Source organism: Protobothrops mucrosquamatus, unplaced genomic scaffold (genome assembly GCF_001527695.2).
Source record: "Protobothrops mucrosquamatus isolate PMUCROS unplaced genomic scaffold, P.Mucros_1.0 scaffold2937, whole genome shotgun sequence".
NCBI classification, from domain to species: Eukaryota; Metazoa; Chordata; class Lepidosauria; order Squamata; family Viperidae; genus Protobothrops; species Protobothrops mucrosquamatus.
The window spans coordinates 178,527-197,052 of NW_015388961.1; the positions used below are offsets into that span (position 1 = coordinate 178,527).

Sequence of the window (18,526 nt, forward strand, 5' to 3'; positions counted from 1 at the left end):
GTGCCCCCCAACCCCAACCCCCCTAACCGGTGCAACAAGATACCATGGTCGATGGTATCAAAAGCCGCTGAGAGGTCTAACAGGACCAGGATAGAGGAACAGCCTCTATCCCGAGCCCTCCAGAGATCATCAACCAACGCGACCAATGCCGTTTCCGTGCTGTGCCCAGGCCGGAAGCCGGACTGGCGCGAGTCTAGATGACAGTTTCTTCCAGGTGCTGAGGGAGCTGTCGTGCCACCACACTCTCAACAACCTTCGCAAGAAAGCGAAGGTTGGAGACAGGCCGGTAGTTGGCCAAAACAGCCGGGTCCAGGGAGGGCTTCTTGAGGAGGGGCCTCACCACAGCCTCTTTCAAGGCAGCCGGCAAGAACCCCTCACTCAAAGAAGCGTTGACGATTCCCTGGAGCCAGCCTCGTGTAACCTCCCGGGAGGCCAGTACCAGCCAGAAGGGACACGGGTCCAGTAAACATGTGGTGGTGTTCAGCCATCCCAGCATCCTGTCCATGTCCTCGGGGGTCACAGGATCAAACTCTTCCCACAAAATGGACTCAAGACCTGCCTCCATTGGCCCGCCTAAACTAGTCCAATCGGAGGCCAACCCGGCCCGGATCCGATCGATTTTGTCATGCAGGTAACACCCAAATTCCTCTGCCCGACCCTGCAAATGGATATCCCGGACCCTCTGATGAAGGAGGGAGTGGGACACCCTAAACAGGGCGGCAGATCGGTTACCTGCAGACGCGATAAGAGTGGAGAAATAGTTGCGTTTCGCCGCTCTTATCACTACTAGGTAAGTCCTTAAATGGGACTTTACCAATTTCCGAACGGATTCAGAGCAGGTGGTCCTCCAATTACTCTCTAGGCATCTCTTCCGATGCTTCATCATCCTCAGCTCCTCGGAAAACCAAGGAGCCAAGGTAGACCGGCATCGGGTGAGAGGCCGCAAAGGCACGACCCGGTCCAGGGCCCCCACGGCCGCACCATTCCAGGCGGCCACCAGGTCGTCAGTCGAGCCGCGGGTCAAGGTCTCAGGTATTGGCCCAAGCTCCGTCTGGAACCTCTCAGGGTCCATCAGGCGCCTGGGGCGGAACCATTTTGTCACTTCTGGTTCCGCCTCCCCGCGGTGGGGTGTAGCGGTAGGAAAGGCCAGCCGAAGGAGAGAGTGATCTGACCATGACAGGGGCTCAACAACCATTTCCCCTAAACCATTTCCCCTAAACCATGATCACTCAGCCACTGGCCGGAGGCAAAAACTAAGTCCAGTGTGTGTCCTCCGGTGTGGGTAGGGACATCTACTAATTGGGTCAGGTCCATGGCCGTCATGGAGGCCATAAACTCCCGAGCCACCTCAGATGCTTCACCTAACGATGGCAGATTGAAATCCCCCATGACTAACAGTCTGGGGGTCTCAATCGCCATCTTGGCTATCACACTGAGTAGCTCGGGTAGGGCTGCTGATACATAGCGGGGAGCCAGGTATACAATCAGCACGCCCTGCTGCCTCCCATGACCCCACTTCATACCTAGGGATTCACAACCGGCAGTCTGCGGCAGAGTGGTGTCCCTTGGATCCAGGCCTTCCCTAATAATAACCGCCACCCCCCCACCCCGACCCTGGGCTCTCGGCTGGTGAAATGCACGGTAACCTGGCGGGCACATTTCAACAAGGGGCACTCCCCCTCTTGGCCCAGCCAGGTCTCCGTAATACCCGCCAGGTCCTGGAGGGGGAGGCTATGGTTTAGTATTTACTCCCCCCGAAATAATTGGCACCTGGACCGCAATGTGTTGTAGTCGGCTTTCGGGTCCGGGACTCTAGGATTTGGGGGATCCAACGTTCTTCTCGGTACCCCCGGCCTCGCGCGGTGTCGAGCATTACAGCGGGTGCGCCCTCCCCTAGTGTGATATGGCCCTCTGCTCCCGCCATATCTACCCCTCCCATAAACAGTCTTAATGGAATTGCCCTCTATTAGGCAGACCCTCCCCCCTCCCCAATTCCAGGACCTACGCCCACCTCGCCGAGGCCTTCAGCCGGCCTGGGATTATTATTATGTCTGTAGAAATGCTGTAAAATTCTTCTGGTTGTTACTCTGCATTACATTTTCAAACTTCTCTGAATTCAGTCTAAGCCAGCACTGTATCAGTTCTGTCTGTATGGAAACTCAACAAGGAGAGAAGCAACCTAGAACTAAGGAGAAACTTCCTGACAGTGAGGACAATGAACCAGTGGAACAACCTGCCTCCAGAAGCAGTGAATGCTCCAACACTGGAAGTTTTTAAGAAGAGACTGGACAACCACTTGTCCGAAATGGTATAGGGTTACCTGCCTGAGCAGGGGATTGGACTTGATGACCTCCAAGGTCCCTTCCAACTTTTTTATTATTATTATTATTATTATTATTATTATTATTATTATTATTATTATTATTATTATTATTATTATTATTATTATTATTATTATTGTTATTGTTATTGTTGTTGTTGTTGTTGTTGTTGTTATTATTATTATTATTATTATTATTATTATTATTATTATTATTATTATTATTATTATTGTCTGTCACTGGAGCCAGATGTCAACAAAGGGAACATAGGTAGAGCAAGTCTTTTCATCCCCACACAAACCCACATGCACACAAACACAGAGTTTCTTGGGCAATTATCAGTTTATTTTGAGTCTGAAAAATTTACAGTGAACAAAGGAATGTAAATGAAGTCAAGACTTCCCTGTAAAATTTGCTTTGTCAATGGAAGCATGCCAAAGATTCATCCCGAGTCAGTCCAAGGTTTCAGAGCCAGGTCAAAATTCTCAGCCACTCCAGAAATCAAAACTCCAAGAAGCAAAATCCACACATAAATGTCACAGGAGCCAGATGTCAGCAAAAGGAACAGAGGCAGTGCAAATATCTTACATAGGCTGCAGCCAATTGTCACTTATTAGAAGGTTTATTCTTTTGCTTGGCCAGTTGCTTAATGGACTTTCTCCGTTCTGCTCTTTGCCCCTGACAGTCTTTTTTTCTCTCTCTCCCAATTCTCCTTTCTGCTGCTTCACAAAGATTTTTTTTCTGGTCCAGCAGTCTTCCCTAAAGCTAAAAATGGGGTTGTGGTTGTTGTTGTTGTTAATTGCGAAGTCGTGTCCGACCCATCGCGACCCCATGGACAACGTTCCTCCAGGTCTTCCTGTCCTCTACCATCTTCTGGAGTCCATTTAAGCTCACGCCTCCTGCTTCAGTGACTCCATCCATCCACCTCCTTCTCTGTCGTCCCCTTCTTCTATTGGGGTGGCTGCTATCAAATGTGTCCTCTGGAACAGCCATCCCTCTGTGTGTGGTCATTCCCACATACTCTGAAAGATGGCATGAGGGATTGTATCACCAAACCTCTTTTTTTCTTTCACAGTTCAGAGAGAATTTGTGGGGGAGAGAAAAAAGGCTGTCAGGGGCAAAGAGCAGAGCAGAGAAAGCTTATTAAGCTACTCGCCAAACATTCAATACTATCAAGAGTAACACTATCCAGAGTATCTTCCCCCTTTAAAATTAATCTCTTTGCTATTTAATTAAAGTATAATTAAGTGTTGCTGGAAGGAAAGGAGTGAGCTAGGTATAGTGATTAAGGCATCAAACTGAAAACCAGGAGACCTTGAGTTGTACTTCTGCTTTGGCCACAAAGCCAGATGGGGGATCTTGAGCCAATTTCCTCAGTCCTACGAAGGAGATAAGACAAACCACTTCCAAATTACTATGCCAGGAAATCTGCAGCGACTAATGCAGGCAGTTGGCAAGTGATATATAAGATCCTCCTTTTCTCATAGCAATAGCAATAGCACTTAGACTTATATACAGAGTGTTTTACAGCCCTCTCTAAATGGTTTACAGAATCAGTGTATTGTCCCCAGCAATCTAGGTCTTCATTTTACCAACCTCGGAAGGATGGAAGGCTGAGTCAACTTTTCTAAACTGGTCCGGATTGAATTGCTGGCAGGTGGCAGTCAGCAGAAATTAGCTTGCAGTACTGCATTCTAACCACTGCACCACCACAGCTCATAGATAAAGGAAAGAAGGGGGAAAATAATAATAATAAAGTTGGAAGGGACCTTGGAGGTCATCAAGTCCAACCCCCTGCTCAGGCAGGAAACCCTATAGCATTTCAGACAAATGGCTGTCCAGTCTCTTCTTAAAAACTTCCAGTGTTGGAGCATTCACCGCTTCTGGAGGCAAGTTGTTCCGCTGGTTAATTGTTCTAACAGTCAGGAAGTTTCTCCTTAGTTCTAGGTTGCTTCTCTCCTTGATTAGTTTCCATCCGTTGCTTCTTGTCCTGCCTTCAGGCGCTTTGAAGAATAGCTTGACTCCCTCTTCTTTGGGGCAGCCCCTGAGATACTGGAAGACTGCTATCATGTCCCCCCTCGTCCTTCTCTTTGTTAAACTAGACATACCCAATTCCAGCAACCGTTCCTTATATGTTTTAGCGTCCAGTCCCCTAATCATCTTTGTTGCTCTTCTCTGTGCTCTTTCTAGAGTCTTTGGTTTGCTTCATTGTTTTCTCTGTTCCAGATTCTCCCTTACCATCAACCTGTCACTGGTGGACTCCATCCTGGAATGTCTGTACATGTGGAAGGCACAGTGCCCAAACACTCCAAAAGGTAATGTTCCTTTGGGGGCTCATAGGAGGGACATAATGCTATCTTACTCAAAATAATAGTAATAAGATTATTATGCTATGAAGGGTTGTTTAGATAAGCCAAATTCCATGCCAAGACTAAAGACTTTTTAATTCTTCAGGTAGTTCCACTTCCTGCTTCTTCCAACTCCAACTAAGCCATGAGGGTGAGGAACTTGATTCTTTTCCTCAAGCAAAAAATCACTATCCTATAGATTCCAGATTCAGGCCAATGGAGAAGGGGGGAGAAGAGAACTCTATTCTGAGATTCCTGCACCTCCCATTTAATTTTCCTCTTCTTTTATTCTTTCTCTTTCTCTCTCTTCCAGTTTCCCAGTGTGGTTCCGGGTGAACCTTGCCTGTACCTATAGTGAGTCGAGCAACATTGCCCTCCACTTCATCCCTACTTTTGTTCATAATCACATTGGACTCAACACATTTCATGGTACCAGGTGGGGATGGGAAGAGAAACACAAGATGGTCCTCCGGGAAAATGAGCAATTTGAGGTCATCTTCATTGTCCATAAAGACCAATACGAGGTTGGTTCATGTGACAGATCTTTTTTTTGGGACTGCAGGTGCCTCTTTGTTTCCTCCTCCCCCCTCCAGTATTCACAATTTTTCTGGAATGAATCATGAATGTATTTAATACTGATTTTCCCAATTTCATATCTTCCAGATAGGGTTTAAGTGATGTACAGGTAGTCCTTGTTTAGCAACAACTGGGACCAACCACTTAATCATTAAATGAAGTTCCTAAAAGAAACCACCACTGTGTTTCTAATCGCACTTCAGCTTTACTTTGCTTTACAGTCCTGTGAAAGTTGTGAATGCCAGGATTGGTCTCAAAGTTACTGTTTCATCACTGTCCTAATTGCAAACGGACACTAAATGAGGACAACCTGTGGCTGAAGGGAAAACATTTTGGTGAAGGGGAAGAAAACGGGTATCAGTGAAATAGCAATAGCACTTAGACTTATATTACACTACACCAGGGGTCTTCAAGCTTGGCTCTTTTATGACTTGTGGACTTGCCTGGCTGAGGAATTCTGGGAGTTGAAGTCCACAAGTCATAAAAGGGCCAAGTTGGAAGACCCCTGTTCAGATACCCCAGAGCAGAAACCAAGCAGGCACAGCCAAAACATTTCACCTGTTTTAAGTTTCCTTTTAAAACAGCTTCAAATACCTACTACAGTGATGGCGAACCTTTTAGAGACCGAGTGCCCAAACTGCAACCCAAAACCCACTTATGTATCGCTGGGTGCCGGGTGGGTGTGGCCCACTCGGCGGGTGCAGCTACAGTGGGCGTGGCAGACTGGGTGGGTGTGGCCACTGGATGGGTATGGCTGCAGTAGTCATGGCAGACTGGATGGGCATGGCCGCGGTGGGCGTGGCCACCTCTATGTTGCTTATGGGGAGGGAAACCTGTGGGAGCCGGGTAGGGCAGGATTGGGAGAGATCCAGGGGGTCTTTGGCTGGTGGGATGGTGGGCTCTCCAATGGCGGCTCCAGACTGGCTGGCCTTAGGCCAGTGATGATGAACTTTTAGAGACCATGTGTGCTGGGGCAATGGCGCGTGACCACAGAGAAGGCTCCGCGTGCCGCCTCTGGCATGCATGCCATAGGTTAGCCACCACTGACCTACTATATTCCTTATAACAAGACCGACTCCCAAATTGCAATGATGGTATCTCTGGGGTACCCATTAGCAAAGGGAGAAACTTACATTTTGCAATTGTCCCCAAGGGATACTTGTTTGAATGGGGAGGGTTTCTCTGGCTGAGGAATTCTGGGAGTTGAAGTCCACAAGTCAGAAAAGGGCCATGTTTGAAGACCTCCTGCACTACACAGTGCTTCACGGCCCTCTCTAAGCGGTTTACAGAGTCTGCATCTTGCCCCCAACAACCTGGGTCCTCATTTTACCCACTTCAGAAGGATGGAAGGCTGAATCATCCTTGAGTCAGTCAGAATCAAACTTCTGATATTTGCATTCTAACCACTGCGCTACCGCAGACTCTCTTTTTACATGTACATATTTTAATCTATTTGATCCTCTCTATGCCCACCCTGCTCAGCTTTGGGGTAGTTTTTTTTCCTGCAAAGAAAATGGATGATCCCAGTTGAGACTTGATCCCTTTGATCCCACAGGTCTTGGTGAACAGGAACCCCCTTTGTACCTATAGGCACAGAATTCCACCACAAAGGGTGCAGGACATCAATGTCGATGGAAATTTGCAGCTGCATTCTCTGATCGTGATGGGAGGACCAACAAAGGGGAACATGGTAAGTGTTTGCTATCAACAAGTTGACACCTCCTGAGCCTTGATCTCTCTTTGGGCATTGATTCTGAGCTGATTCAACCATTAAGATGCCACTTTTTCTTTCTCTCCTCCAGGCACTCTTTTCATACCCCATTCTAAGAATGTGGCCCCTTTGGGTCATCAGCTGTCTTGGCTTACAGACTTTGCATGCTACCAAAAATAACCATCAGCAAATGAACAGAGAACAAATTTACCGCAGGCCAAGGTCCTGCTCTCTTCCTTTCAGATGTCCATAAAGTAGAATAGAATAGAATAGAATAGAATAGAATAGAATAGAATAGAATAGAATAGAATAGAATAGAATAGAATAGAATAGAATAGAATAAGTAGTAGAAAAGCGCCCATGAAAGCTTCAACTAACCTGGGTGAATGTGACACACAAACTTAGCCACTGTTGCCCTCCTATCCTTTAGGGCACGTTGCCGAGTCCTGCATATGGGACATCACAAAATCTTCCTGTAAATACTCAGAAGGAAAAAAGGGGGGCAGCTACAAAGTCATTCAGAGCTAGGGATTTTAGGAGAAAAACATGGAGTTGTTAACAGAATTTCTTTCCCACCAGGTAATGATGGGCCCTGTAATCTACTACCCAGTAAGTACTAAGAGACTTCCTAACCTAGAGGTCCTCAACCTTTTGGGCACCAGGGACTGGTTCCATGGAGAAAGGTTTTTCCATGGACTGGAGAGTGCGTGGTTTTGTGTGCTGCCTGTATCCACGGATGGGGCTTTGCTTATTTGTGTAGTCCAGTTGCTGGAATGCCGTGGCCCAGTACTGGTCCACGGACTGGGGGTTGGGGACCCCTGTCCTAACTCAACCTGTCTCTCCTTACTTTAGCCCAGATTTGTGGGATGGAACAGAAACCAGGAGGTGGTGAATTTGTCTGAGTGTATTCATGCAGAATTCAAGGAACTTAGTATTTTCTAGTGTTTGGCTTAAATGGTAGTTATGGTGAACAAGAGACTAGAAATTGGAAATTCTGGAAATTCAGTAATCTGCCAACTGCATGATTGGTTTGGTTCACAAGCTTCTAAAATCACATGGAAGGGGAAAAAAAGGAACAGTGAATGGAAAATTTAAGGAAGAATTGGCTTCTTTATAGATAAGGAAGCGGTTAATATTAGTCTCTTTTCCCCATGTCAAAAGGTACCCACACTCCATCACCCAGGAAATTTCTAGTTAAACCAAAGAAATTGGGTTGGAAGAAGGCTGTTGGGCTAATGTGTGGCAGAGTAGAAAGAAAGATCTATAGTTTGCACCAGGAAATCAGCTCTTACAACCAAGTTCTATAAACTCAGTCTTTTGTGATGAAGTAAACCAGGGACTTTCACAGCATGTGATTAAAAAAACAAAACAAAAATTTTCAGCCCAGCAGCCATGCCAACACTGTCACAACTATGTTTGGGGGGGTTCATTGCACATGGATTGGACTTGAAGGTCCAGTCTGCCATCCTGACTATTTTGACCATACCCTGCGGACATCCGTGCTAAGCAAGAAAACCACTTGAACCCAGCCAATGCCTTATCTGCCTGGTGTCAACGCTGCTAATATTGGATATTATTGCTTTGACAAGATATGCAGAACTGTCTGGTATTTTTAGAGTTAATTCAGATGATGGTGGGAGAGGAGGAGAAGCGCGGAAAGGGAACGGAAGTGAATCTTTGCCCTCCAGGTTGATTGGAAAATGTGAATTATGACTCCAAAATAGGGGAGGGGAATAGCCTGGAATGTTATGTGCAAAGGAAGGGAAATTCAGATCTTGGCATCCTCCATGCCGTGCTGACACTCTGTCACACAAAGAATAAAGACTTTTTAGGATAAACAATGCCTGGAAGTTCTTTGAAGTGTTTCATTAGTCGGAACCCTGACAACTGGCTTGTAACCACAAAGGGCAGAAAAAAATCCATCCAAAGCAAAATCCCACGAGCTGACTTCTGTCCATGTTGAGGGTCTCCCTGTTGGCACCCCAAGACCTACTCGACTGTAACTACCTTAACCCGAGCTAGCAGGGATAAGTGCCATAAGTCAGAGGGGGACATTAAGAGTAATCTGTATTCTTGCCCATTTCAGCCGGTGCCCTACATATGCGACATCCCTGGAGGTCTAAAAGCCAACAGGACCATCACAGTACGAGGGTCTATTCCGAAGAACGCTAAAAGGTCTCGGCTCTTTTTTCACATGAATTTTGAGGTTCAGGCAGAGGAATGGAACTGTAACCGTTGCGCCCACTGTCCTTCTATATTTGGTGCCACAGGTCCCACCCTGCTGGTGTCTCCCTGACATCACACATTTCAGCCCAATTGCCTCCAGCCTGCAAGTTGAACACCAGGCTCCGGTTTGGCTTTGGCAAAAACAAAATGACACTGTTAGGTCCTGTTATAGATCTTTCCCAGTGCATCTCCTTTCTCCAACTCTCCCATCTCCCCTGAATGTCTGCATGCTCAGCCCAGAGAACAAGGAGGTTGAGGGGAGTGGATGCACAATTCCGCACATAGTCTGAGGAATTCACTACAAGAAGAAGTAAGGGCTGCTAGCAGGGTTTTATTTTATTTCATTATTTTATTATTTATTCATCAAACAAAAATTACAAATTTAAACAAGCAAAATAAGAAAATTAAAATGTGTCAATGACAATAGGCACTTTAGTGCACCTTATGCATGCCCCCCTAGGGACCTCTTATATATGGAGTGAGGGCCATAGAAGTTAAGTTAGAATTAAAACTGTGAAAGTTAAAGTTAATGGCTGGGACAACCAAATCAGGTAAAATATTCCAGATTTTGACAACTCTGTTACAAAAATTGAATTTTTTACAATCGAGTTTAGAGCAGTTTACATTGTTTAAAGCAATTGTTTGCACAAATTATGTTACAATTAAAGCTAAAGAAGTCATTTACAGATAAAGCATTACTCTGTACAATTTAAAATTACTATATGTTATGCCATACCTAAGTCTAACTGCAGAGGTCGCGGTTCTAAACTATCCAAGGAAAGAATTTCAAGCCTAGTAGCATATTATGGACAGAAGAATGCAAGATTTTCCTTGTAAAGTACTTCTGAACTCGCTCGATTGTATTAATGTCCAATATGCGGTAAGGATTCCAGACAGTTGAACAGTCTTCTAGAATTGGCCTAATGTGTTTTGTAAGCTCTAATGAGCCAACCAAAGTGGGGGATCTGAAACTTCATGAAGGCGTCAGCAAGTTAAAGAGTTTGGAAACCTCTGGTTTAGAGGTGCCTTTAAAGAATGATTAGGACTCAAACCATCATTAAGCCGGGATCAGCTGTTCTTCATCAGAAGAATGCTATTCACTGCTAAACTGCTGCTTAATTTGCATTTTTAATGTGTTTGTCTGATTTATAGAGTTGGTTTGATTGTGGCACGACATAAATGCAAAGAATAAATATCAAAAATACCAAAAATGCTAAATAGAACTTACACATTTAGCAGCAGTCTACTAATAAATAATATTTGCAAAGAAAAACAACAGCTGTTTGTTTGTTTTCTTTAGCCTTTATCCATGGAAGCCTCTGACAGGCTGTTATTGGATTAAGAGTCAAGAGGAAATCAGATTTCCTTTTAGTTATTCCAAACGCCTAGTCAGTGATACCTGCTTTTTCTCTCTTTCCAAGGTTTGAAATCAAGTTTATGGCTGGCCAGGACATCGCTCTGTCCATTAGTCCACACCTGGAAAAGAGAACTATGGTGTGCAACAGTTTTCTGAATGGCAGCTGGGAACCTGAGGAACGCAACTTGCTCTTTAATCTTTTCCAGTCTGAGAAGTACTTTGAGGTGAGTTGGTTTTGATTCCAGCAGGGAGGGATATCCACAGGGGGGGGTGGTTAAAAAAATATGGCAACCACAGCTATGCAATTCATGTATCACCCCTATTTTACCTGGCTTATGAGCTGTGGTGGCGCAGTGGTTAGAATGCAGTACTGCAGGCTATGTCTGCTGACTGCCAGCTGCCTGCAGTTTGGCAGTTTGAATCTTACCAGGCTCAAGGTTGACTCAGCCTTCCACCCTTCCGAGGTCGGTAAAATGAGGACCCAGATTGTTGGGGGCAAATATGCTGACTCTGTAAACTGCTTAGAGAGGGCTGTAAATCACTGGGAAGCAGTATATAAGTCTAAGTGCTATTGCTATTATGCGCACACCCCTAGATTCCAGGAAGGTTGGCCAGGAAGAAGATAGGCAGATAGGCAGTGGGGAATGGAGAGAAGATCCAGCTGGCGCCTTCCATCTGCCTTAATTCCCAACTAGCATAGTTTTGAGGAGTTGAAATCTGAACCTCTAGAAAACTGGTGGGATTAATGCCCCCTCCGGAAGGTGTCTCCAGAAGACCGTTCAGAATCCTGTTTTTAACTCTGTCCTGGAAAATTGTCTTTGTATTGCCAGGGGAGCGGGGAGAAAACAGGATGGAAGTTAAAAGCACTCAAAAGTGTTTTCAAGTGCTTGGAAAGCAATCAAAGCCTCCAGCCCCTTGATTACTGTGCTTTTTGATTTTGATGCAAGCTGTGGATTGTGTGCACTATTCTTCACTAGAATATCAGAGGTGATTCAGATGTGTTGTTTTGGACACATTAAACACCTTTTCTCTCTTCCCAGCTCTCAATCCACTGTGACAACCACAAGTTCAAGATTTATGCCAACAGCCAGCCCTTCTTCAGCTACGCCCATCGTTATGTCCCTATTGAAAACATCAAAACTATCAAGATCACAGGAAATGTGACCCTTTCCTACATCACGTACTAAGCAAGGGGTAGGGCAAGAGATCAGTAGTAGCATAGATCAGCTTTTCGCTCTCTGCCAATACATTTAGAATCCTGCTGAATTTGAGTGGTCTGCAAGCTCCAGTAATTCAATCAATCAATTAATCAGTCAGATACTCAAGAATACTGTGTTTTCCCAAAAATAAGACCCGGTCTTATATTTTTTTTGCCTCCAAAAGAGACATTACATCTTATTTTGGGGGGAGCTGCCTCACACACCCTGCACCTGCTTACAGTGTCACAGGGCTCCTGCTGCTGTCACCGCTGCAAAACCCATTGTGCTGCAGCTGCTGCTGTGAGGCACATCCTGCCAACATTGCCACCACTGCAAGGCACATCCTGTCGCCATTGTTGCCACCGTGAAGTGCATCCTGCCACCATTGTCATCGCTGCTGTGAGGTGTGTATTGCCGCCATTGCTGCCACCGCCATGAGGCATGTCCTGCTGCTATTGCCACCACCGCCACAAGGTGTATCCCACCTTTGCCACCTCCACTGGGAGGTGTATCCCACCTTTTCTGCCACTGCCATGAGGTATGTTTTGGTGTTGCCACCATGAGGCAAATCCTGCTATTATTGCCGCCGTTGCGAGGCACATCCCATGACATGCATCATAATGGCAGCGGAAACGGTGGGATGCAGTTTGCAGTGGTGTGATGCACCTTGTGGCAGCAGCATTAACAGTGGGATGTGTCTTGTGATGGCGACAGGACACACCTTGCAGTGGTGCAATGCACCTCACGGCGGCAGCATTAGCAGCAGGACGCACCTCGTGGCGGCGGCAATAACAGTGAGATGTGCCTCGCGGTGGCACAGCAACAGGAGTCCTATGGCATGATAAGCGGGTGTGGGGTGCATGGGGCAGCTCCCCCCTCTCCCTGCTTCAGTTCACCTTTTGTCTTAGAAAGTAAGTAGGGCTTATTTTTGGGGTAGGGCTTATTTTCAGGAAAACACGGTAGTTGAGAATATTAATCAGCATTTTCAATAAAGCATCTTGATCAAGCAATGCAACAGGCTTACTTTTCTGCCTTCTGAATTGGATCTGTCAACGATACAAAACATTTTTAATTTCAAATGTGTGCCCTCTAGATGTGTGGGAGCAATGTTTCTCAAACTTGGCAAGTTTAAGGTGTGCAGATTTCAACCCCCAGATATCCCCACCCATTATTGGATCCTGATCCAATGTAATGGCTTTGTCTAATTACCAATTGCAGGTTGGATGAATTGAAAAAGAAACTTTTCACAGGTGCAAACAAATTTCCTACTTCCCTAAAGCCCAGGATGCCCATAATTGGATCAAAGATGAAGCAGTTCCATGTAAACAGCTTGTTTTACCCCTGGTTAACTTTGGGGGAGCTTAGAGTTAACTCAACCCCTGTGGCAAATTTACCATTCATTCCCCCAAACGTGGGAATTCAGTAGTCTATTAAATATGTTGTGAGGACCCAACCCAAGTAGTTGAGCCAATCAAAGGAACTAGATTGAAAATAACTACTTTGCTTTGCTTCCAAATGAGGCCTTCCAGCATCACTCAGGAGTCATATCCAAGACCCACGGGACTGAAGATTTGCATGGTGCCCCCCCCCAAACATTGGGATCGGATAGCGAGTGGGGCCAAAGATATTCATTTGTAATATTTTGCTGGTTGCACAATGATTATTTTTCTTTGTGTTTTTGGTTTGGTTTATAGAAGATTTTGATGGGCTGTCTGTCAAAACAAAGCAAGATTATGGCATACACTTGAAAGGAGACCAGGAAGCCTGTAATTGTGGAGTTTGTCAGGCAAGAACGAAGAATGCTTATTCACAGGGGATATGCACGTGTAAAGCTTGTAACAATTCTGTGTGGTCAAAAAGCTGATAAAAGTAACAAAAGACTTAGGCATCTTGCAAGCTCAGCTAGAAGCTAGGAATAGAGATGGCCTGGAGCAAATAGTATGTGTATTAGATAACTCCTGAAGCATTCATTAGCCAAGGATTAGGAATAGGGAATGCTAGAGACCAATAGAATAATTGTTAGATTATTATTGAAATGTTTATTAGATGATATTTCTTATATATATCCCACCTTATCCCGCCTTCTACTTCAGAGAAAATGTATAAAACTTTATTAATTCTGGACAGACTTGAACACTGGGTGCTATCTAACAAAATGAAATTCAATGGTGAAAAAAGTAAGGTTCTACATTTAGGCAAGAAAAACCAAATGCACAGGTATAGTATAGGGGGTACCTTGCTCAATAGTAGTAACTGTGAGAGTGATCTCAGAGTCCTAGTGAACAATCACCTAAATATGAGCCAGCACAGTGCTAGGCTGCATTAACAGAGGGATAGAATCAAGATCATGTGAAGTGTTAATACCACTTTACAAGGCCTTGGTAAGGCCACACTTGGAATCCTGCATCCAGTTTTGGTCACCGCGATGTAAAAAAGATGTTGAGACTCTAGAAAGAGTGCAGAGAAGAGCAACAAAGATGATCAGGGGACTGGAGGCTAAAACATATAAGGAACAGTTGCTGGAATTGGATATGTCTAGTTTAATGAAGAGAAGGACGAGGGGGGACATGATAGCAGTGTTCCAATATCTCAGGGGCTGCCCCAAAGAAGAGGGAGTCAAGCTATTCTCCAAAGCGCCTGAAGGCAGGACAAGAAGCAACGGATGGAAACTAACCAAGGAGAGAAGCAACATGGAACTAAGGAGAAATTTCCTGACAGTTAGAACAATTAATCAGTGGAACAACCTGCCTCCAGAAGCTGTGAATGCTCCAACACTGGAGGTTTTTAAGAAGAGACTGGACAGCCATTTGTCCAAAATGGTATAGGGTTTCCTGCCTGAGCAGGGGGTTGGACTAGATGACCTCCAAGATCCCTTCCAACTTTACTATTATCATCATCATCATCATCATCATCATCATCATCATCATCATCATCATCATCATCATTATTATTGTTGTTGTTGTTGTTGTTGTTGTTGTGGTTCGAGGTTCCTTGGCATTTTGGCCAGGATCCGTTTTCTTGGAGTGCTTTAATAAAAGACAACAAAATCTGCACCTCGTGTCTGGTGTTCTTCATCGGCCTCAGCACCAGGCTCAGACCCAAATTGGGGACAACAATTTAACCATTTTGAAGTGAATTAAAGACACTTCAAGTCACAGGTTCAGACAGGCACGAATTACAGGGCTCACCTACTCTGATTCAGGCCCAGTAAACAGCTGCCCATTCATGCTGAACCATGCTTACTTGGTTGCCCTCATCTGTCTAAGTCACAGTGGGCTACTTTATTTAATTGTTAAATGCATTCTTTAACTCCTGAAAACAAGGCTGCAAAAATGAGGCCAGGAGACCTCTTGACCCTAGAGTTCTCGCCAAAGCTGATGGGACCAAATTTTGCACCCCATTTTGGTACTTATTGGACTCAGCAGCCAAGTGAAATTAGCACATTATATTGGAGGCATCTCAAAGCAAGCAAGCACTTGCTTGATGGGGCACTTTTCACCAAGTAGTTTCCACATTTGGGTCAATCACACTCTTAGCCCAATTTTGTATGGGAAAATTAAAGGAAGATGTGTTATCTGTATGGTGTTAGCACTTCACAGTGGATAGAGACACTCTGCTTTTTAGCTTCAACTTGAACATAGATGATGGAATTGTGCATGATGTAATGAAGCCTTAAGATTTCATTGTAAATAAAGTAACAATAGAGGCATTGGGTTTGGGCAATGAGGCCTAAGGAATAAGGTATCAAAATGTGTCAGTGCTACTAAATAAAGTCACTTAGAAGAACAGGAAGAACCAGAAGAGCTGAAGAGCAACAAACGAGATGCGTCTCCTTTTAACCTTTGCTTTGACTTTTATGATTTCTGCACAGCAGGTAAGTCTAAATTTTGTGGATTGCAATTGCTTTTCAAATGGGGTGCCTGCAGATGAAACAAGTTAGCATTTTTTTTTAGCTTGTCCCCACTACTGGGCCTTGAGCTGTTGGAACTGGCCCGCTGAAACTTGCATGAGCATCAGGCAAGCGCATGCACACATGCTCCATTTATTAGGCACTAGTGATTGCCTAACTAAGTTTAGTTCCAGTGCCAAATCAGTGTTGGGTTCCTGAGCTGTGTATCGATCTCACTAGATTCAGGCAGGGATAGAAATATCTGTTCTAGTCAACATTAATTCACAATGGATATATCAGTATTAGATGTCTCCTGACTGAAGAAGTATTTTTGGGCCAGGCCATATCATAATGAAGGATGCAGGCATATCACACACTTATTCTTTTGTATAGTTTCCATTTCTTTAGATCCATTATTGGTAATATTTTGGATCAGAAGGGTTTTCCATTCCAGGCATATTTTAAGAAGAAAGAAAGGCAACTTGAAGTTGCTGAAGGTATCAGCCCGAGAGAGAAAAAGCGCACAAATCATGTACTTTTCTTCTACCCTCAAGGCAATTGCATTGAACCTAAGTCCAAACCAACCAACACAGAATAAAAATGCAAGAATTAAGAGAAAGATTTTTAGCTGGAGTAGATGTTACCTCACAAATGAAGAAGTGAAGAAGCATGTTTTCAGTTGTCACCAAAGGAAGGATGAGAGAGGATTTTCTGCTTGTTGCCACAGCAAGAAGATCCCAAAGAGATCTCTGCTATACAATGTAGAAGTACCAGATGTGGCTTCAAGATTGTACAATCCCTGGAGCAATTCCAATCCTGTGCTACCATGGAAGTGGTCATCTGGATTTATGCATCTTAGCTCTTGTAGTCCTTAGAGAAAGAGCTCCATCTGAGTATTTCTTTTCATAACATTAGAAATTCACTGTGGGCAGAGAGACAACGTCTGCTTTTTAGCTTCAATTTGGTCATGGATGATGGAATAATTATGCATCACGCGATGGAAGCCTAACCTTTCATTGCGAATGAAATGACAATAGAGGCATTGATTTTGGATAATGAGGCTTGTTGGACCAAGAGAGTAAAACTTGCACTGATGGTAAATAAAGTCACTTGGAATAATAGCAAGGATCAGAAGAGTTCAAGAGCAACAAAGGGTTTGCAGTTCCAGGCGTATTTTAAGAAGGGAGAAAGGTACCTTGAAATTGCCCAAGAAATCAGCCTGAGATAACACAAGCACGTAAATCGTGCCTTTCTTTCTATGCTGAAATCTATGGCAGTTTCCTTTTCAGTAACAATAATTACTGTATTTCTAAAGTTTTCTTTTTTTTTTTCTTTTTTAGGATAAACATAAATGTTCCACTTGGTTTAGGGAAGAAAGAAAAAAGAAATAACATAATAATAATAATAATAATAATAATAATAATAATAATAATAATAATAATAATAATAATAATAATAATAATAATAATAAAGTTGGAAGGGACATCGGAGGTCATCTAATCCAACCCCCTGCTCAGGCAGGAAACTCTATACCATTTCGGACAAATGGCTGTCCAGTCTCTTCTTAAACAAGTCAGGACTAGGGAGTGCTCTCTCATTATTGGGACCACCACCACCTCCATTTGTTTCCTCTTTGTTTTTGGAAAGAGAGCTTTCCTAAGAGCAAATAGGGTCTCAGCCTCTCCACAATTTGGAAAATGCCCATCTTGACTCTGTTGGGTGTCACTCCCTCCGCTGAACACAAGAGAAGCAATTCTCTATCTGCCCCCTCCCCATCTAGGCCACCCTGAACAGGGGCACTGGGAGGGAAAGAGAAGGGGGAAGATTGTTAGAGTTAAGGTTAAAATTCTATATCTTATAATATATACATACATATTGATATTTTAATTAAATTATTACAGTACAAAAAATTAAAAAAGAAAATTAAAAAAGAAAATAGTGTGGAAATTGAATTCTTCTTCTTCTTGTGCCATATCCGTTATTGGACGTTGGCGATCATGTTGGCGATCCTGTTTTTATCAGCAGCTGCATGAAAAAGTGCTGCTGAGTTTTGTCCAAACCAGTCCCTTAGATTTTGAAGCCACAATGTTCTTCTTCTGCCTGGACCTCGTTTGCCTTCCATCTTTCCCTGGAGGATGAAATGGAGTATGCCGCATTTTTCTGGGTGTCGCATCACATGTCCAAAATATTCTAATTTTCGCTTTTTTATTGTTTTGATGATTTCCCTTGGCTTTCCCAGGTGGCTTATCACCTCCTCATTTCTGATCTTGTCAACCCAGCTTATACGTAACAGCCGCCTGTAAATCCATATTTCAAATTCTTCTAGTCTCTTTAGATGGCCTTCTGTCAGACACCAGCTCTCTACTCCATAGAGCAGGGTAGAATAAATAAATAAAATAAATTAAAAAGAAGTGAAGAAACCCAAATAAAGTCTCAGAACACGGTTAATTCAGATTTGGTTTTTGGTCCTAGCGCTCCATTTTATGATAACAAATATGTGTTTCCTAACTGGGGAGAAACAGCAGTTCATGGATAGGATATCTTAAGTTGCCAGTGATAACATGGGTGCAGTTGAGAGGTCCTGGATGTCCTGAAGTCTCAGGTTTCTTTATGCATATTGTGCATGTGTGAATGCGGAAGAATATTGAAATGAGAAAGAAAAGATAAAAAAGTCCCAGAACACAATTAATTTATGTCTGAGTGTTTTGGCCTTGTCACTCCCTCTTGTGGCAAGAAATATGTGATTCCTGTTTGGAGAATGCAGCCATTTATATGTGCTGGGATCTAGTGATGAGACAGTTGGAGAAATCATATATGTTATCATGAGAGCATCAGACTGATACCCTTCAATTCCCTTGCAGGAAAATGGCAATGAAATGATGGAGAAAGTTATAGTAAG

At 44.0% G+C, this 18,526-nt stretch overlaps 1 protein-coding gene across 1 annotated transcript in view; it reads left to right on the forward strand.

The window, feature by feature from the left end:
* LOC114923334 (galectin-6-like) overlaps positions 1–11,726 on the forward strand; it is a 55,116-nt gene extending 43,390 nt beyond the window's left edge. Inside the window, exons 9-12 of the mRNA XM_029286118.1 lie at positions 6,801–6,935; positions 9,043–9,131; positions 10,604–10,763; positions 11,580–11,726. Coding sequence (XP_029141951.1) covers positions 6,801–6,935; positions 9,043–9,131; positions 10,604–10,763; positions 11,580–11,726 — 531 coding nt within the window. The remainder of the gene's footprint in view (positions 1–6,800; positions 6,936–9,042; positions 9,132–10,603; positions 10,764–11,579) is intronic.
* Positions 11,727–18,526: the final 6,800 nt, after the last annotated feature.